We start from the raw sequence: 17,654 nt of genomic DNA, 5'->3' as shown, positions 1-17,654 counted from the left end.
CAAGGTGGTATGGACTTAATTGTGTCCTTCATTTGTGTATTGAAACCCTAACGACCACTACCACCACCACCACCCCACCCCTGCATTGTGACTGTATCTGGAGATAGGGTCTTTAGGAGGTAATTAAGTTTTAATGAGGTCATGAGTTTGCTGGCCTAATGTGATAGGACTTAAAAGAAGAAGAGCGATTTCTTTCGCTCTCTATCATGTGAAGATACTGTGAGAAGGTAGTCATCTACAAGCCAGGAAGAGAGCTCTCACCAGGAACTAAATCTTCTGGCACCTTGACCTTGGACTTCCCAGCTTCCAAAAGTGCGAGAAATGTATTTCTTAGGGTTAAGCCACCCAGTCTGTGATATTGTATTATGGCAGTATGAGCAGACTAAGCCAAGAAGCCCAGGCAGATACTGTGCACCTACTGAGTTTACATCCCACTTGAGCAACCTCAATCTTTAGGAACCCAAAATGGTTACAGTGGACAGTGAAGTCTGGCCCTTGCCCCAAAGGTCATCATTATCTTTATTATACTGGACAGTAAACAAACTTGCCCTTTGCTCTGAAGCAAGACACTGTGTGTCTCTTCCAAGGCTGTTCTCTATACAAACATCCTTGAAAAGAATGTCTGGAACAAAAGGGCAATTTTGCCTCGCTCTGAACTCCTGCAGAAATATCAACACCCAAAACAAAGTTGTCATGATTATCTTATGACTTGGTCCTTCAATCTCTTTCTGTCTGTTACACTCTTCTTTATTCTGTCATATATTCAATATACTGTCTTTAACAGGTATCTAACTTTAAATTTATTGTACATGTTTAACACCTTTTGAGATGTCTCTCTCACAAGCTACGTCCTTACTCATTATCTCTACTTAACATAGCCTGTGAATTTTGCCTGTATCTCATACCCTACTCTCAGTGTTTAATGTTTCTTTTGGTTTTCATCTATCCCGTTTTTCCCTTATCTTCTATAGCAGAATTGAATATTTTTAGATAATATAGAAGATTGATATTACATATATGTTCAGAATTTTTGGAGGGGGGTGAGGTATTAGAAAACTTATATTTCTGTTAGGTGCTGATAATTCATCATAGGGCAATGATACTTTTATAGGATTTTTCCCCAATTTCTGGAAGAGTGTCCACTTTTTTGTTCTTATAATACATTCCTTTTAAAGTGAACCAAATAATAAATGTTTAGTACTTATGAGGGGTCATTTTAACCACTCTCTTCAGGAACAGTAAATTTTGCTAACCTTGATTATGGCCCCACTGAATGCCCTTACTAGGAGCTGAGACACAGAGTTCACTATTTTACAAAATCTAGAGATCTCTTTTCTGTTTAGTTTTGAAACTAATTGTGGAAGCAAGGAGTGGGAGATAAGGAATAATTTTCAGCAGAAATAGTTAATTTCATCATTTATTCATTAAGTATACATTCATTCAGTTATATAATGTACTAGGTACTCTGGGTTTATAGGAATTAGTAATACGTATGTCTACCTAAGGAAATTTATTGTCTGGTAAGGGATACATTACAAATAAATGGAATTTGTACTAGGCCTGTGATAGCAGAAAACAGAGAATTTTTGCATCTGCTTGGGAAGTCAGAGGTTTTACAAAACCTTGGCCTGGCCTTTAAGGATGAGAGTTTCACTGTGGAGGAAGTACTAGGTAGTGGCTTAGAGCACAGTGTTAGAAGCCTGATAGACTTGGCTATACCACTTACTAGTTATGTGATACTGACTAAGTCATCTAACCTCTCAAAGATCATTTCCTCATTTATAAAATGGTGAAAATATCTATTTCATAATGCCATTTTGATAATTAATTGAAATAAAGCTCTTAACAAAGATCTTGGCATATAGCGAGCTCTAATTAAATTGTATTTGTTGCTGCTGTTGCTATTACTGTCTACCACTACTCTAATACAAGCACCCTCACCACCTCCTCTACCAAGCTCATTAAGAGTTTGCTTTCCAGATAAGACCACCAACACATGGAAGGCATGTAAGCATGAAACAGCATAGCATGATTGAATGAGTATATGTTGTGTGACAGGGTTGGAACATGAAATATGTCTGAAAATATTCAAATATGATGAGGACTTGCTCTAAAGCAGATTTCAGTGTACGTGACCAAGAGCAGATGGATGTAAGTGCTGATAGGGAGATAGACTCTGTTGAACTTGTTGACTGAGAGATGAGTGAGGTCAAAAGAAATGATATGTAGGCATGAGGATGACTCAGATTTCTGTGTGGTTTTTGTGATTCCCTTTAGCAAAATAGTGTGTTATGGACTAATGGTAGCTCCTGAGGGGACAATAATGAGTTCATTTTTGGATATGTTGAATTTGACAATTTAGAGGATATTGTTGTGGAGGTATCTAGTAAGTGGTTGGATATGTGTCCTCTCCATGTAGAGGTAATCACCTCTAATGTCTTATCAGTAGATTCTAGCACTCCTGTGTGGTTTAGTATTAGAAGCAGTGGTCATGGATGAAATCCCTCACTGTAAAATGAGAGGGCTGAGAATTCAGCCACCCTACTAAAATCCAAAGAATGTCAAATTGGAATACACAAAAAAAGGAAACTGGTGTAGACATTCTTGAGAAATGTAGGGGACAGTTGGGTACATTCAGGGATAATCTGTGAAAGTGCAGGAATGGGAAAACTTCTCTTGGTAGTTTGAGTTTATTTTATAGAGTATCCATAATGTCTTAAGACAAAGAAATTACATAAATAAGTGAGACTGCACCTTGGATTTTCTTGTTTTATAAGGCTTTTGTCTAGTTTTAATATATGGGTGAGGCTGGCCTCATAGAATGAGTTGGCAAGTATTCCCTCCTCTTTAATATTCTAGAAGAGTTTGTATAGCATTGGTACTGTTTCTTCTTTAAATATTTGTAGAATTCACCAGTGGAGCCATCTGGCCCTGGAGTTTATTTTATGGGGAGATTTAAACTACCAATTTGATCTCTTTGTTACGTTTCTTCTTGAGGGGGCTTTGGTAGTTTGTGTCTTTCAAGAAATCTGTCCATTGATAAAAATTGTCCAATTTAGTGGTATAAAGTTGTATGTAATATTCCCTTATTATTCTTTTAGTCTCTGTGTAATCCATAGGGATGCTTTTTCTCTTCTGATATTGATAATTCCTGATATCATCCTTGATTTTGGTAATTTGTGTCTTCTCTCTTTTTTGCCTGATCAGTCTGGTTAGAAGCTTATGTATTTTATCGATCTTTTCAAAGAGCCAGTGTTTGGTTTCACTGATTTTTGTTTTCTCTATTTTTCGATTTTCTGTTTCATTGATTTTCACTTTGATTTTTATTTCTTTTCTTTTGCTTACTTTAGGTTTAATTTGCTCTGATTTTTTCTAGTTTTTTTAAGGTGGAAGCTGAATCATTGATATGAGACCTTTTTTCTTTCCCACTAGTATAGGTGTTTAGTACTAGAAATTTCCTTCTAAGTACTACTTTAACTGCCATTCCACAAATTTTTATATGTCGTGGTTTCATTTGTATTCAATTCAAAATACCTCCTAATTTTTTTTTCTCAGACCCATGGGTTTACTTAGAAGTATACTATTTCGTTTTCATATTTCAGGAATTTAAAAAAAAATCTTTCTGTTACTGATTTCTAATTTAATTCCATTGTTGTCAGAAAATATACCTTTATATGATTGGAATTAGGTAAATTTATTGCAACTTGGTTTTTGGCTCATAATGTGCTCTATCTTTGTAAATGTATATTCTACTGTTGTTGGATGGGGTGTTCTATAGATGTCAGTTCATGTTCAGTGTTCTTGTTCAAGTATTCTATATCCTTACTGATGTGCCATCTACTTGCTTTATCAATTATTGAAAAGGAAATGTTGAAATCTGTTTATAATTGTGCATTTGTTTATTTCTTGTTTCAGTTCTCAGTTTTTGCTTCATATACTTTTTAAGCTGTATTATTCAGTTCAGAAACCATTAGGATAATTATGACCTCTTGATGAAATGATCTGTTATTATTATGAAATGACCCTCTTTATTCCTATTAATGTTTTTTTGCTCTAAAATCTACTTTGTCCAATTTGATGTCTTTTACCAATAATTCTATCATTTGTGTCATTTGATTAATTAATTTCTCTCCTCATTATGGGTTATATTTTCCTGATTTTATTTCAGGCCTGGTAATTTATGAATTGAGTACCACCTGTGGTGAATTTTACCCTGTTGTGTGGTAGATATTTTTGTATGCTATAAATATTTTAATCCATTTTTCTAAGATACAGTTACGTACCTTGGAAATGGTTTGATCTATGTGGATCTTGCTGTTAAGGTTTGTTAGGCAGGACCAGAGCAGCATTTAGCCTAGGGCTAATTTTTCCCCCTCTACTGAGGCAAAACCCTTCTGAGTACTCTGCTCTGGTTGTGTGAGCTCTGCATATTGCTCTGTTGCTCTGGTTGTGTGAGCTCTGCATATTGTTCCCTGTAATTTGGGGGAATGATTCTTTTACTGGTCTCAGGTTGTTTTCTTAAGCTGATCAGATCTCACCTGAAGACTGCAGATCTCAGGAGCTCTGCTACTTTTCAGCTTTCTCCAATCTGCTACTCTATCTTGCAGTTTTTAGCCCCCTTGATCTCATAGTACTTCAAGCAGTTTTCTCTATTCCGAGAGACCACTATGTTCCTGCCTGCTCTGGGGCTTGCAGTCTCCTCTGGCAGAGAGCTGGGGCAGTAAGTTGTGTCACCACTTTTTTTTCCTGTCTCTCAGAGATCACTGTCTTTCACCGCTTGGTGTTTCATCTCTTAAACACAATTTTTTCCACATGTTATATCTGTTTTAAATATTTTTTGTGTACAAGGGTAAATCCAGTCCCTGTTACTCCATCTTGGTCAGAAGTTGAAATACGCTGACCCTTCAATTTAATTTTTTTTTTTTAATGCTGTGTTGTAGTTTTTCTTTTCATTTTTCTGTCCCTTTTTGCTTTGTGCTATGTTTGTGTTCATGTGTTCCCAGAATTTTAGACTGTATGTAGTTTGTGAGGTTGGGCTGACTCTCCATCCATCAGTCAATGTCTTCCATGTTCCTGGCACCATGTTTGGTATGTGAATAGAAAGATGACTAACACCAGTGGCCTAATCTCAAGAAGCTCCAGGAAGTAGGAACTCCAATCTAGTGAGGGTGTGCAGTGTTATTGAGTTATGCAATGAAATCATGTTAACCCTCAAATCTTATTTAAATAGCACTCATAATGTTTTCTGTAATATAGGTCCTTAAAAAAATAGCTTTTTGGAAGATGGTATCTGAAGCTGAATATGAGCACAGTATTTAGTTTCATACTCTAACATGGAAGCAAATAAGAACCTATACTAGTCATTTATAATTGACTCAGCTCAGCTAAACAAGATGAGTACTTAATAGGAGGAAGAAAGCTAAAAAAATAAAGTGGAAAAGTATTTCCCTCTAATTAGGAAGAAAGTGTCCTGATTTTAGCATCAAGTCCTAATGTAACTTTTTCTTTTTCCTTTTGCTTTTTATTTCTGTTCTCTGTTGTGTTTGAAGAACAAAAGCAAATTTCTTGAAGATAAACAAAGGTTTTCCCTTTAATTAGTTTAAATAGGTTAGTCACCAGAGAATCTTCCAATGACTAAACCATGTTGTATCTGCTACAAAGAGATAAGTAGTCTAGCTACAGGCTGATATTACTCTAATTTGAAGATTTGGTTCCTGTATGTAGGGAGGGCGTTTGATACCAATCTGAGATTGAGATTGAGTTCATAAACTAAGAATTGGCATTGAGAAGAAAGATAGTTTGTGTCCATTGCTTGCTTTAAAAGTATATATTATAGAATATTCCAGCACATTTAAAATTAGGCAGTTTTTTGTTAGTGCTGATTTAAATTTAACTCTTAGTTCAGGAATAGAAAGCTCATGACCTTAGAGAGTCAGTGTGCAGAATAATAGCTAAAAAAACTTTGTAACTTGAATTCAGTGACAATAGCATGTCATTCTCACAAGTTTTTGAGAAGTAACTAGGAATCTTTCCAATCTAAATGGAAAAATTATAAGGTATTATTTATATTACCATTTCCTCATATCATACATGTAAGGAAAATTAACTATAAATATTTTTAAAGAAAAAATAATATGGATATTGTTAGCATAAAAAATGCAAAAGTGATTTTGGGAATAGAAAGTTAGGCAGACTGGTATTAAATCATTTTGGGGAGAAAATAGCTAAACTAGAAAATGTCTTTTTTGATCTTTTTCTAATTTTGAATATAGATTAATGCATAAATTAATGCATGTTTATGTTTAATTTACCTCATTAATAAGATGAAGGGTATTGGTCTAATGATTGTTTTCTCAAGGCATTTGAATTAGACAAAACTCTTTACTGGATAAAGGTAATAAAAACTTGATAAGGTACCAGACTGTATATTTTTTAGTAACATTTTTACTACTCCAAAATATGTAAAATTTTCTTTGTACAAATTTCAAGATAATTTCTGTATCTCTATACTAAAATCATATGGAACACTTTCACATCTTGTTCATGATAAAACTGACATTGTGACTTTATTTTTATTATATTTTTATCTTAAAAGGTACCTCCAAATCCAAATGTCTCTATTTTAATTCAGGTACTTATCTAAGTTTATTCTACTCTTTTTCTGAAAACTTAATACCTAGCTCTTTACTTTATGTACTGTTACAAAAAATAAAGTAAGATGCATTCATGTTGCTTATTATTCTTCCTTATTAACCTTTTGTGGTGTATCTGGGTTCTTCTTTCAAAAAACAAATCAGATTGGAGATATAGTTTAAATTTTAAAAAATCTAAAAATTAGTTAGCTGGTGGATAAATACCTTCTTTGTTCTGCTTATTCATTACTATATTTGGCTTTTGACTCGTTAGGATATATACCAAATGTTAGTTCAATAAGAGGTGGCTTTATGATACATCATTTAGAATGCAAATTATTTTTAAGCTGAAGAATATTGAAAATGAAACAGAACCAACTGAGTCTGAATTATTTACAGGCCAAGGGCTTAAAGGTGCACTACTCCAGCACAAATATTAAATTATGAAATGGGAATTTCAGTTTGCCATAAATCTGTCTGTCATAGCAGCTTAAAATAAAAGTTTTACCCATCTAAAGCAACATCAATTTGCCAGTCATTGCTTTATGTATCAAAGAGCGTTCTGTGAAAATATCAATATCATTGGTTAATATAAATGAAATTAATTTTTAAAGCTGGGCTAAAGGTTGACATCTGAAAAATTGCATTACTTTGCAGAAGAGAAATTTCTGTCTTCTAGTGAAATTTCAGGTCATGAGGGCAAGTAATTTTCACAATCTTCAATGGGAGCCAGTGAAATATGAACTTCATTGTCACCTAGCCCCAAAGCGATAAGATAAAATGAGCTGATACATCATTTGCTGTGGTTTTATCATCTCCCTCAGTAATTGGAAGAGAAAACCTAAGACTGTATGTGTTTGTATGCTCCCCTCTTGCTCCTCCCAGCTGCCCCATCATCCACTCCCAGGCTAAAACCACTTTAGCCCAATCAATACAGAGGTCACATAGCATTTTATTTATATATTTAAAGTTTTTCATACTGACTAAGCTGCCAAATAGAACATTAGAGTAATGAATATGTTTAATTGAATTTGTCACCCATGAAAATGCTAAGAATACTGTACTGCATCATAGAACTAGTAAGCAGAAGGAGGAAATTTACTATATAGATGAAAAATATCAAATGACTCATAATTAATTTAAAAGGTAATTTTCTCTGTTTTCATAACTTTTATACTTTTGTTGTCATTGTTCTATTCTTTTCCAAGTTTGGGGACATTCTATGTGTTCATGGATATATATTAACTAACAAAATTACCATCTTAAAATTTCTACCAGAGTCAAGTATATGCCATTTTTCAATTCGAAAAGACCTCTAAGTTTTGTTTTAAGAATATATCGTTAAAAACTTTACTAACATTTATATAGTTGATGATGAAGTACATTCTTAAACCAACTGGAATTCAGTATTCGAATAAATTTAATGCTGTGCTTTGGTATCAAGCTTCAGAGAAAATTACATGCAGCAAAATCCAAAAACTGTTAATAATAGAGTGGTACAAATTTAAAATACTCGATTAAAATTACTTTAAACTATTTTGGTAAAATTGCAGTTATCGTAAATAAAACATATTTGCACATGTATTTAGTGGTGAGTTGATAGACTATTTTTAGACTAGTGTCTATTTTTTAACATGTGTTTTCATTTTAAATATATTTCAGATATTTACTGTTTTCCCATATTAAGGTATAATCCTTATGATTAATTTATAATTATGTTCCATGAAAATGGGATATGAATATTTTCTACCTGTGGTATCATTATTTAACTGATGGCATGATTAGTTTATATTTTGTATGCTAAGTTTGAAATGTTTTTCTTGATGTTAAATATATATCTATATACTTTGGAAATGGTTTTGTTAATGAAATTTTAAGTACTATTGTTTGTATATTTTATCTGATTTTACTTTTATTATTGAATTCTTCAGAAATTAGTGTGGAATTCTCTGAAAGAGTAAAACCTCTCCAAAAATTGGTGAATGTTTGGGACTAAGATATGCAGTGCTAGCTGTAAACATTAAGAATAGTGTTTTTAAAAACACTTTTTATTGATTCTATATGTGCAGACTCCCATGTAAATATTTCTTATTTTTGAGGTTAAAACATATGATCATTTTTTAATATCTTTCCCTTTAAAAAGAATTTGAAAACATTTTATATTTATTGAGGGTAGATTTTGAAAACAAAACCTTTTTTTACTTAAGTGGAACAAATATGGCTATATTTTCAGAGACTATTTTAAATCTATTTTTTGAACATACCTAATATTCAGTAAATAAGAGTATCTTGCAGTTGGGCGATAAATGCAGGTTTCTTTTTTATTCTTTCATGAGGATGAGAAAGCAGAAGAAAGTGTTATTTGGATAAATTCATTAGCTTTTCAAAATGAATGGTTAAAGGTAAAAAATACTTTGCTTTCAAGCCAATTAATGCAACAGGGTGAAGAAATTTTCCCATGTATTCATAGTATACTATTTGAAGTGTAGAATAAAAGCTGCGTACTATTCAGGCAAAATAATAAATCCTTTTTCAGAGTCACAATTTTCAGATAAAAATGTTAAAGAAAATATGTTTGATATTTTTAATGTAAAGAAATAGTATATATGCTTTTATATGTGTGTGAGTATATATACATGTGTATATTAAATACTGATTTCTTTTTTTTCTCTCTACAACCTTATGTCAACATTTAACCAATAAACTGTCTTTGTTCAAACAAATTATTAAAATATGAAAGTTGAATTCACTAATAATAATACTAACGATATGAAAACAAGGTGGTAAACATTCAAAGAGAGTGCTGAGGGCTTAAGCTTTCAAGCTATTCAAGACTTGTGGTCATAACTGCAGAGCAATGGTAATGATACGGTTTCCATAGCAACTGATTCATTGGAGGGCTAGACCTCTGTCTAGGGTGCTGTCAGTGTATGTAGAGTTTCAGTGAACAGAAAGTCCCAAAGAAGGGTCTGCTTCTACCTAATCCAGTTTTAATTGAACTCTAGAGACTTTGAAGTGAAGCCTCAGACCAGGAATATACCAGTCCAATAAGAAATAAACCTCTTGCTGAGCTAGGCCTCAGCTGCTTTTCAGTACTGACACCTTTTCCTAATGAATACTTAAAAGAAATGTTATTATATCAATTTCAGCTAGTAATTCTGTTAGTTAAAAGAGATTCTTTGTTTCTATTTTAAATCCCACTATCTTGACCATAAGTGTAGAATTTCATTTGTTACCTTTTTTTTAAGTCAGTCTAATTTTTTGTGTGTAAGATTTTAAATTTTGATAGCTTTGGCAATTTTAAATAATTTTCTGTCTCTCCTCCTGTTTCTTTTTCTCTAAGTTTTAAAACACTACTTTACCTGCTTATATTTAACTCTGATTGCACACTGTCATACCTTCAGTATGATACCATTGATATCAGGTTTGAAAACATGTAGAACAATTCTGGATATTATTTGTGGATGTATATGTACTAACAGTATAAAAACTTACATGGGAATGCTAAACCTCAAAACACGGGGAGTGATTGGCTCTGATGACAGAGGAAAATGGGATAAGAAAGGGTTATATATGGGAATTTCAACATTATCTGTAATGCTTTATAAGTTTTTAAAATATATAGGACAGTGTGGCAAAATGTTAGGATTTTCTAAGGTTCAGTAATGGGTACATGGGGCTTATATCATTTTCTATAGTTTTGTGTATGACATTTGGTAATAAAACAAATTTTAAAGGACCATACCACTTGCTATATTTCAAGTATATTTTTAAAATAACTATACTGCTTAAAGGAATGGGATACAAATTGAACTTTTTGATTGATTGAAAAACTATTACATGAAAAATCTTGTAACAGTGTTTTAGTATACTTCTGCTAGTAATTGGAATAGTCTAGAAAATAATTAAATCTTTAGTTGCATGACTATGATCTTGCAATGCTTGGCATCACCATTATGAGCAACAATACTTGTTATATAGCTTTACAGTATATAAGAGGTAGAATTTTCAGACCAGTGTGTGATATTTTTAGCATATGACAGAGCTTAAAGCCTAATGCTTTGTTGTTTATTTTTGTTTGATTTTCCTCTTTCACTTTTAACACAAGTACAGGAAAACAAATGTAGTTGATTAAAATTTCTGATGAGTTGAGTTCTAGTTTAACAAACATTTAAACCCTTTTTTAGAAATGTGACAATGTAGTATATAAGTAAGCTCTGGACATTTGGATTAGAAAACCTGGGAGGAGGCCAGACTTTGACACTACCTTCCCAAGGGACTTTGTATTAAGTATTTATCTTGTTTAAGTCTCATTTTCCTTATTAATAGTTGGATAGATTGGGCTACAAGTGTTACAGAACATGTATTGGATTCTCTACTACTTGATAAGTTAAGTATGGCAAACTCAAATACCAATGGAAACTAGGCAGATAGTAAATGAGTGAATGAGTGGAGACTGTTTCAAAACGGAGAGTGCATGCCATTTGTACTATGTGGCGTATATAGATCTAGGTTTGACAGATGCTCCAGTTTTTCCTGAGAAACTAGAAATCTGAATATTTATGTAAATAACCATTTTCTCGAGTATTTTCAACTACTTGAAATTTTGGGAAAATACCATACGGCCCCCCCAAAATTAGTGTGGATCATATATGGAATTCTGGTTGCCATTCATTGATGCATTTAATCATTCAAAAACATCTACTTTGTGTCAGACCTTGTTCTAGAAGATGGAAATAGAGTGCATTCAAAGCCTTTGGTCTAATAGAACTTAGATTCTAGTATTCTAGTGCTGAAGAGAGTCAATAGACAAGCAAGGAAATATTGTAATTTCTGGTGGTGATAAGTGTTACGAAGCAAGTCTGATGAGTTTGGGGTGGGATGAGGCAGTAGTGGCAGAAGTGGGGTTTAGATCCTGTGGCTTCTCTAAGGAGGTGACATTTGAGCAGAAATGTGACTGTGAGGGTGAGCCAGCCATATGAAGATCTGGGAGAAGAACATTCCAAGCAGAGGAGAAAGCAAGTATAAAGGCCCTGAGGAAACATGAGTTGGGCTCATCAGACAGTCCCAGATGTAAGGCTTTATAAACAGTTATAAAGAGCTTCAGAGTTTATTATGCATGTAATGCAGAGCAACTGGATGGTATTAAATATACGAGTATATGATCTGATTTATACTTAAAAAGTTATTTTTTTTTTGGCTCCTCTGGTCGTAGTAGATTCTCCAGGTAAGATTAGAAGGAGAGAGACCAGTCAGGAGGCCACTGCAGACCCTAGAGCCTTGGAGCTACTGGTTGTGGTCGGAGAAAGGGGTGCATGTGACCTCTGGTTTAAAAAACTATTTGAGAGTAGAACCGATATTTTGTCCTCTCTTTTTCTCCTAATTTCTCTTGATTTACTTACATAGGTATTGATTGTATGAAAGAGATAGTAGGATTTTCTCTATCACCTGTTTTAAAGCTTAAAGTGTGATTAGTTGTTTGGGACTTTGAATTGTTGTCTTGTTTTTTCAAATAACACCGAGCCTAAGAATTGTACCCAGTCTTTCATTTCTAGATTCTGTGGTACCAGAAATAGAATAATTTCTGTAGAAAAATCTAAATACATATTTAGTGAGTTAAATAAGGTTTCTCTCTTCTTCCCCCCCCCAAAAATCCCCTGTATTTTGCATTGAGGAATGTAGTTTTTTTACAATTAAGATCTAGAAAATGGAAATCAAAAATGAACATTTACATAGGATACATTCTTACTCTTCATTATTTTTCCTCTCTTTGCTTATCCTGTCTTTGTCCTTACAATGCAATATAATAATCAAATGTCATTTTATTTGTGTTTTTTAATGGTGGTTACTTCTGAGAAATTTATCTTAGTTGTTTAACTTAATTTGCTGTCACGGATTTTCATCAGTGTTTGATAGCAAATACATCTCATTTTCTTCATTAATATTCTGTGAAGTACTAGTATGGAGAAATTCCAGTTCTGGTTTTCATTTAACACCTTCACAATTAAGCTTTTGAAATGAACTTTTTAAAAAACAAAACTTGAATAACAAAGCAACAAAGTGGCTTAGGACTAAAGACAGGATTACTTTGAGTTGGCAAAGATTCTAAGCCATTGCGTCTGTCACATGGGATGACAAGAATTGTAACAAGTCACTCTGACAACCTCCTACTCCATAGAGAGATTATTCTGAGTTCATTCGCAGGTTTGTGTTTAGCCTAGCTGACAAGATGATACTTAACCTCTCATACAGTCAGTCTTTGTGCTTTCTGAATGAGTGACTGTTGCCTTAACAGTGACCTTGTAAGTGTGATTTTTTGAAGTTATGAACTTAAATTTGTAATTTTAAAGTATGCAAAAAGTATTTCTGGATATGTTATATTATATGAAACTGAGTTTTATATGTCATCTGTAAGCATGTAGGACATTCTTTTGAGGTCTTCTTTTTAAGGGTTGTCTAAAATTTTGCTTTCTATAGTATGACTCAAAAATCAGTCAATCAGTAATACAATATGTATTTCCTGAAAAGCATTAGACTACATCATTGCTTTAAAAGGCCCCCAAATATATTTATAAATAGATGTGTTACAATTTTGTTCTGCTTTTTCATTTAAACATCTTTTTTCATGAATTGCAATCTATTTTCTTAGTCACCCTCCAAATTACTTCAATAACTATTCCGTTCTTAGAAATTATTTTTCTTAATAGGGACTTTTCTGTTTTAATTGGGGGGAAGAACAAAAAAATTCTATTGTTACTTACTCTGGATTCTTTCTTTCCTCACTAGATCCTGGCATATACAGAAGGGCTGCATGGAAAATGGCTGTTCACAGAGATACGATCGATCTTTTCTCGTCGTTATCTTTTGCAAAATACAGCCCTGGAGATCTTTATGGCAAACAGAGGTAATATGTTTCAGACGTATATTGTTACAAAGCTAACCTCCATCTCCTTTAGATTTCATTTTGAACATACCATATTGTTTCCATTTAGACAGAATTTTGTAGCCCACTCTCTGTCCTACTGACCTCTTTTTGAACCACGTGCATCTTCATGGTTTTTCCCCCTTTGGTCACTCTTAGAAATATCTGTAGTAATTTATTTTTCTGGCCACATCACAAATTAGTGCAGTGCTTTATAAATATGGGGGATAACTACCCATTTAATCAGTCGTAGAGTTTTCATATTGCTCTGATGCTTAAACTCCTTCTGGAAGGTGGTTGCATTTCGAGAGGGGAGAGGGTAATCAAATGATTCATACATTTATTTAATTTTTTGTCTAATCTATTGCCATTTATAAAGGGACCATCAGAAAATGGTCCTGAACTGTCCTGGTTGCTTTGTATTACATCATTCTTGAAAGAACTAAAATTCAATTTGTGGGTTTAGAATTGAACTTGGTGAAATTCATTAAGACAAAAAAGAGAGACAAGGTGAACTTGAAGGAAAAGCATCGTTGGGTATGAGTGGAGGCATACAAGGAGAATATGTGAAACCTTGTGATTTATTGTACATACTCATTTGATTTCAATAGATTTAAGTTTTCTTATTTTCCCTTTCTATAATCTACAAGTTATCATTTAAAAAATCTACACATAATGTATATTCCATACATACTTTCTTTTTTAATGAAATCATGTGTTTTAGGGAATGCAGATTGTTTTAGGAAAAGATGTTTTTCCCTTCCATATTTGGTCTTCTCCCACACACATACCTCTTTTTCTAATGTAAACGTTATTTGTCCAGGCAAATAATCAAGTGAATGTTTCACACTTTAGTTCAGTCTACATTCTTGCTGTCCCAAAGGGGTTTCGACCTTACAGTATTTATTACTTGCTCATCTTCATTTATTTTCCTTCTTTGAAATTTCTCTTGCATCCTTGCTTTGTATCTTTGTGTGTTTTTCTATTGCCTTTCCCTCATGGCCTTGGTCACCTGCCATAACCTGAGTTTTTCCTTTTTTTCCCCCTGTATTCAATATAATAGTGGGTATGTAAGAAAGGCGTATTAAAAAGTTATGTTGGATATGTATATGACAGTTCTAAATATATTTTAGGTGTTTAGTGAATGATCATATAATTATTTACCTAAAACATGTTACAAAGCCTGTGTTTAACAATTGCACTAACACTGATAAAATTTTTTGGTTCATAGTATTTTTTTAGGCTAGGTGGAGAAGAAGGATCATCTTCTAGATTAGTACTTGTAGATTATTTATGGTTCTGATACAGAAGTTAATATAAGTAAAATTTCAAGACTAACCAAATTAATATCTTCTAAATTCTGTCATGATTTTATGACTTTGTTATTTTCATATTTTTAAGAAGGATAAAAATTTATAAATGACTGTCATAAATTAACATATGCTGAATATATTTATATATATGATGTACATTTATTGATATTCTCAAAATGTGTAATTATTGAGATAGAAATGATTAAAAAGCATTTAAATTGATTATTGACCAGAGAGGAAAAATTTTTCTTCAGGTCACACATTGTTCTGGATTATAGGAACATACAAAGCATAAACATACAAGGATTGTAAAGAGAATATTTTTTTAAGCTGTTGATGATTAGTAGTAAGTACAGCTGACAATTTATTAGCTGTATATGTAGACTTTTGGGTATTAGATTGTTAAATATATAATCTTAAAAATTTAAAGGTCTTTATAGAAATTCACAGATATATATATATATATATTTTTTTTTTTTTTCGGTACGCGGGCCTCTCACTGCTGTGGCCTCTCCCGTTGCGGAGCACAGGCTCCGGACGCGCAGGCTCAGCGGCCATGGCTCACGGGCCTAGCCGCTCCACGGCATGTGGGATCTTCCCGAACCGGGGCACGAACCCGTGTCCCCTGCATCGGCAGGCGGACTCTCAACCACTGTGCCACCAGGGAAGCCCTCACAGATATAATTTTAACTTGCTAAAATTCAATTTTGCAAATTCGAAGTTGTAGCAAGATAAAATCTCAACTTCATGTCACATAAATGCAACAATAGTTGTTATTAGATCTGACAGTATTTAGAGAAGGTACTGTTTGTGGTAGTTCATGAGTAAAATGAGTAAAATGAGTATCATCACTGGCATATTAATGCTAAAACTTGATATATACTATAATAAAAGTAATATGGTAAGAATTCTATTTAAAAGATACCTGAACTAAGAGTAAACATTTTATTGGACCAAGAAGTCAGTTTTCCAGAAAGAAAATCATATTTCATTCTAACTTTTAAAAATTATTTTTCCTAGTTGCTATAATGTTCAACTTCCCAGACCCTGCAACAGTAAAGAAAGTGGTTAACTATCTACCTCGTGTTGGTATTGGAACCAGTTTTGGATTGCTTCAAACCAGGTGCTGTTTTATATCTGAAAAATATGGAAAATAACCTGTATTAATATTTGTTCTAATTTGTTTTGAAATGCATGACCTTCTGTTTTATGCTTCATTGTAAATGATGATTATTAGTGTACTGTTTTGAGTCAACTGAACTTCTGTCTGAAGAAACTAGAAAAAGAGGAACAAATGTAAATTAAACTAATCTGAAAAAAATAAAAATAAACAAAGGCAGAACATCAATGAAAAGGAAAACAAAAACAATAAAGAAAAATCAATGCAATGAAAAATTGTTTCTCTGAAAAGGTTAATAAGTGTAATAAATATCTATACCAGACTTATGAAAAAAAGAAGACTCAAATTGCCAATATCAGAATGAAAGAAGGGGTATCACTACAGATCCTATAGATATTTAAAAAAATATAAGGAAATATTATGAATAAATTTATGCCACTTAGACAACTTAGATGAAATGGGCAGACTCCATGAAAGAGACAAACTGTCAAATCTCACTAATGAAAATGGATACTATACAGAGGAAATTGAATTCATAGCTTAAAATCTTCTAACAGAGAAAATTCCTAGCTCAAATGGTTTCACTGGCAAATTCTATCAGATGTTTAATGAAGAAGTAATATAATTTCTGGGAAAACTCTTACAGATAATAGAAAAGAAGGATGAGTTTCCTAAGTAATTCTGTGAGGCCAGCATTACCTGAATTCCAAATCCACAAAAAGGCATTACCAGAAACGGAAACTGAAGCCCATCTTGGTTGAAAAGGAAGAAATAAAACTGTCTTTATCAGTATATATACATGACTTAATGTGAAATTACCAGGGAAACTGCAAAATTTTTAAAAAGAAAAAAAGCTATTAGAGCTCATAAACAACAAATGTAAAATAGATAGGTAGTGGGAAGCAGCTGCATAGCACAGGGAGGTCAGCTCGGTACTTTGTGACCACTTAGAAGTGTGGGATAGAGGGAGGGTGGGAGGGAGACGCAAGAGGGAGCAGATATGGGGATATACGTGTACATATAGCTGATGCACTTAGTTATACAGCAGAAACTAACAACATTGTAAAGCAATTATACTCCAATAAAGATGTTAAAAAAAAAAAAAATATATATATATATATATATATATATGGGGAAAAACCCTCATAAAAGAGTTTAGCTATTTCGTAGCATACATAATTTTATTCCTGTATACTAGCAATGAACAATTGGAAATTGGAACTAAAGTACTGTTTAAATAGTATCAAAAATTTAAATAATTGTGGATATATTTGAAAATATATTCTTAAGACTTGTTCACTGAAAACTATAAACACTGTTTAGGAAAATGAAAGAAACCTAAAAATGGAAAGTTGTACTATACCATGTTCATGAACTGGAAGACTCAATAAAAGTAAGATGTTAGTTCTCTCCAAACAGATCTATAGGTTCAGAGCAATCCTATCCAAAATCCTAAAAGGCTCTTTTGAAGAAATTGAAAAGCTGATTGTAAAATTTAAATGGAAATGCAAATATCTAGAATTGCTAAGACAGTTTTGAAAAAGAAAAAGTTGGAGGACTTTATCTGATTTTGACTTAATATAAAATTACATTAACTAGTGTAGTTTGGTAGTTTTGTAAAATAGACTTATAGAGCAATAGAATATAATAGTGTCCAGAAATAGGCC

At 32.9% G+C, this 17,654-nt stretch overlaps 1 protein-coding gene across 8 annotated transcripts in view; it reads left to right on the top strand.

Annotated features, from left to right (window-relative positions):
* Positions 1 to 17,654, top strand: part of LRBA (LPS responsive beige-like anchor protein) — an 813,910-nt gene that overhangs the window by 562,961 nt on the left and 233,295 nt on the right. For all 8 annotated transcript variants that reach the window (XM_055085920.1, XM_028491755.2, XM_055085924.1 and 5 more), the window contains exons 41-42: positions 13,419 to 13,536; positions 15,888 to 15,990. In XM_055085920.1, coding sequence (XP_054941895.1) covers positions 13,419 to 13,536; positions 15,888 to 15,990 — 221 coding nt within the window. The remainder of the gene's footprint in view (positions 1 to 13,418; positions 13,537 to 15,887; positions 15,991 to 17,654) is intronic.

This window comes from Physeter macrocephalus, chromosome 7 (genome assembly GCF_002837175.3).
Source record: "Physeter macrocephalus isolate SW-GA chromosome 7, ASM283717v5, whole genome shotgun sequence".
In the NCBI taxonomy this organism is placed as follows: domain Eukaryota; kingdom Metazoa; phylum Chordata; class Mammalia; order Artiodactyla; family Physeteridae; genus Physeter; species Physeter macrocephalus.
This window is presented reverse-complemented; position numbering and strand designations above follow the sequence as displayed.